General features: G+C 37.5%; 1 protein-coding gene across 1 annotated transcript; it reads left to right on the forward strand.

The window, feature by feature from the left end:
- The first annotated feature begins 409 nt into the window (after window positions 1–409).
- Window positions 410–1,351, forward strand: LOC143786166 (olfactory receptor-like protein DTMT). The gene has a single exon (XM_077275456.1). It carries the CDS (start codon window positions 410–412, stop codon window positions 1,349–1,351), a length of 942 nt encoding a protein of 313 aa, XP_077131571.1.
- The last annotated feature ends 650 nt before the right edge of the window (window positions 1,352–2,001 follow it).

Raw genomic sequence — 2,001 nt, forward strand, 5'->3', positions numbered from 1 at the left:
AACTGGAATATAAGTCTTGTTCAACTTATGAGAGAGGAGCATATATCTCTCCTAATCTTGATATTATGTGATAAGGACAGTCACATTCTTGAGGGTTTGCATTCTTTCTACGGAGGTTCAAAAATATGATAGAGAAGAATATGAAATTCTAAATATCTGGGAAAACGCTTCAGGCTTTGTTCACACTCACATTTCAAGATTAAAGGGGGTGAGTGAATGATGACATTAGATACAGGTGTAAACTGACACAGTAGCTGTAACTAATCAGATCTAATGGTAGCCTAAGTATTAATATTGATAAGATTTGTCAGAAGTTGGAAAAAAATGAATGTTTTATTTTTATATTCATTTTTACACTATTTTTCACAAGGTTCAGAGGGATAAATCCGCTGAGATATTATATTCTTCCATGGAGAACTACACGTCTGTTCTTGGAGAATTCCACATTTTGCCGTTTTTCCATAATTCTGACAGGTCATCTCTCATGTTCGGGATGTTCTCGATGTTCTACTTGCTTGGAATCATCATGAATATGCTGATCGTTACTCTGATCTATGTGGATGAGCAGCTGCACAGCCCCATGTATCTGTTCCTCTGTAACCTGTCCTTAGTGGACATGTGTTATACAACAACTATCATCCCGAAACTATTACATATACTTTCATCTGGAAATCACAAAATATCCTTCTGGCAATGCTTCACCCAGATGTTTTTCTTCTTCTTGGCTGCTGGGACAGAAGATCTTCTGCTGGTCACAATGGCCTATGACCGGTACGTCGCCATCTGTAAGCCATTACATTATCATACTATATTGAGTAAAAAAGTCTGCTTCACCTTCATGGCCGCCATGTGGTTTTTTGCATCCTTAAACTCATGTTTCCTCACAGTCCCGACCTTGAAGATGTCCTTCTGTCGTTCCACCACAATCCACCATTTCCATTGTGATGCGAAAGCTTTAACGAAGATCTCATGTGCTGGCAAAGAGATATTTTATCTGGTGATTTATTTTGCCTTATTATTTTTCGGAATTGGTCCATTTTTATGTAGTTTGACATCTTATGCAAAAATATTACAAGTTATATTTCGTATAAAATCCAGGGATGGAAGAACAAAGGCTTTCTCCACGTGCTCCTCCCATCTCATCGTCATCATGCTCTATTACGGTACAGGAGTATCAATGTATTTATTGCCAACTACTAGAAACTCTGATATTGTGGATCAGATCTTCACCTTGTTATATGCCACAGCCACGCCAACGCTAAATCCACTGATATATAGTCTACGGAACAGAGATGTGAAGCGGGCAGTGATGAGACTGCTGCAACTAAAGGGACAATCCACCATAGACTAATGAGTTGTATAATGGACACATCTCTCTTAATCTTGATATTATGTGATAGGGAGGGGGACAGTCACATTCTTGGTGGGTTCATACCAAGTTCAGAACATCTCTAGTTTTAATAATGGGTCAGAACATTATATTATTTAACAACGATGACCACTATGGGACAGGGCTGTGACAATCTCTTATTACCTTTCATGAATTAAAAGGAAGCAGACAAGTATTCATTTAATTTATATTTGACATAATTAAACACATAGTTTTCATTTAGAGCAAAAAAATTCAACTGGAATATAAAAGTCTTGTGCAACATAAGAGAGAGGAGGATATATCTCTCCCAATCTTGATATTATGTGATAGGGACAGTCACGTTCTTGGTGGGTTTCCAATCTTTCGATGGAGGTTCAAAAATATTATAGAGTAGAATATGAAGTTCTAAATATCTGGGAAAATGCATTTGGTTGTGTTCACACTCACATTTCAAGATTAAAGGGAATCAATTAAAGAGGGTGGGCGAATGATCATATTAGATTGAGATGTGATACGGGTGGTGATGAGACTGCTGCAACTAAACAGACGATCTGCCATAGACTAATGAAGTGTACAATAGCATGAGAAATGCCTAAACGCTTCAGAACTTAAGTTTTATCTGATTACCA

The sequence above is a fragment of the Ranitomeya variabilis genome, chromosome 7 (genome assembly GCF_051348905.1).
Source record: "Ranitomeya variabilis isolate aRanVar5 chromosome 7, aRanVar5.hap1, whole genome shotgun sequence".
In the NCBI taxonomy this organism is placed as follows: Eukaryota; Metazoa; Chordata; class Amphibia; order Anura; family Dendrobatidae; genus Ranitomeya; species Ranitomeya variabilis.

Coding starts and splice junctions, on each gene's coding strand:
- LOC143786166 (XM_077275456.1), top strand. CDS start 410: ATGGAGAACTACACGTCTGTTCTTGGAGAATTCCACATTTTGCCGTTT.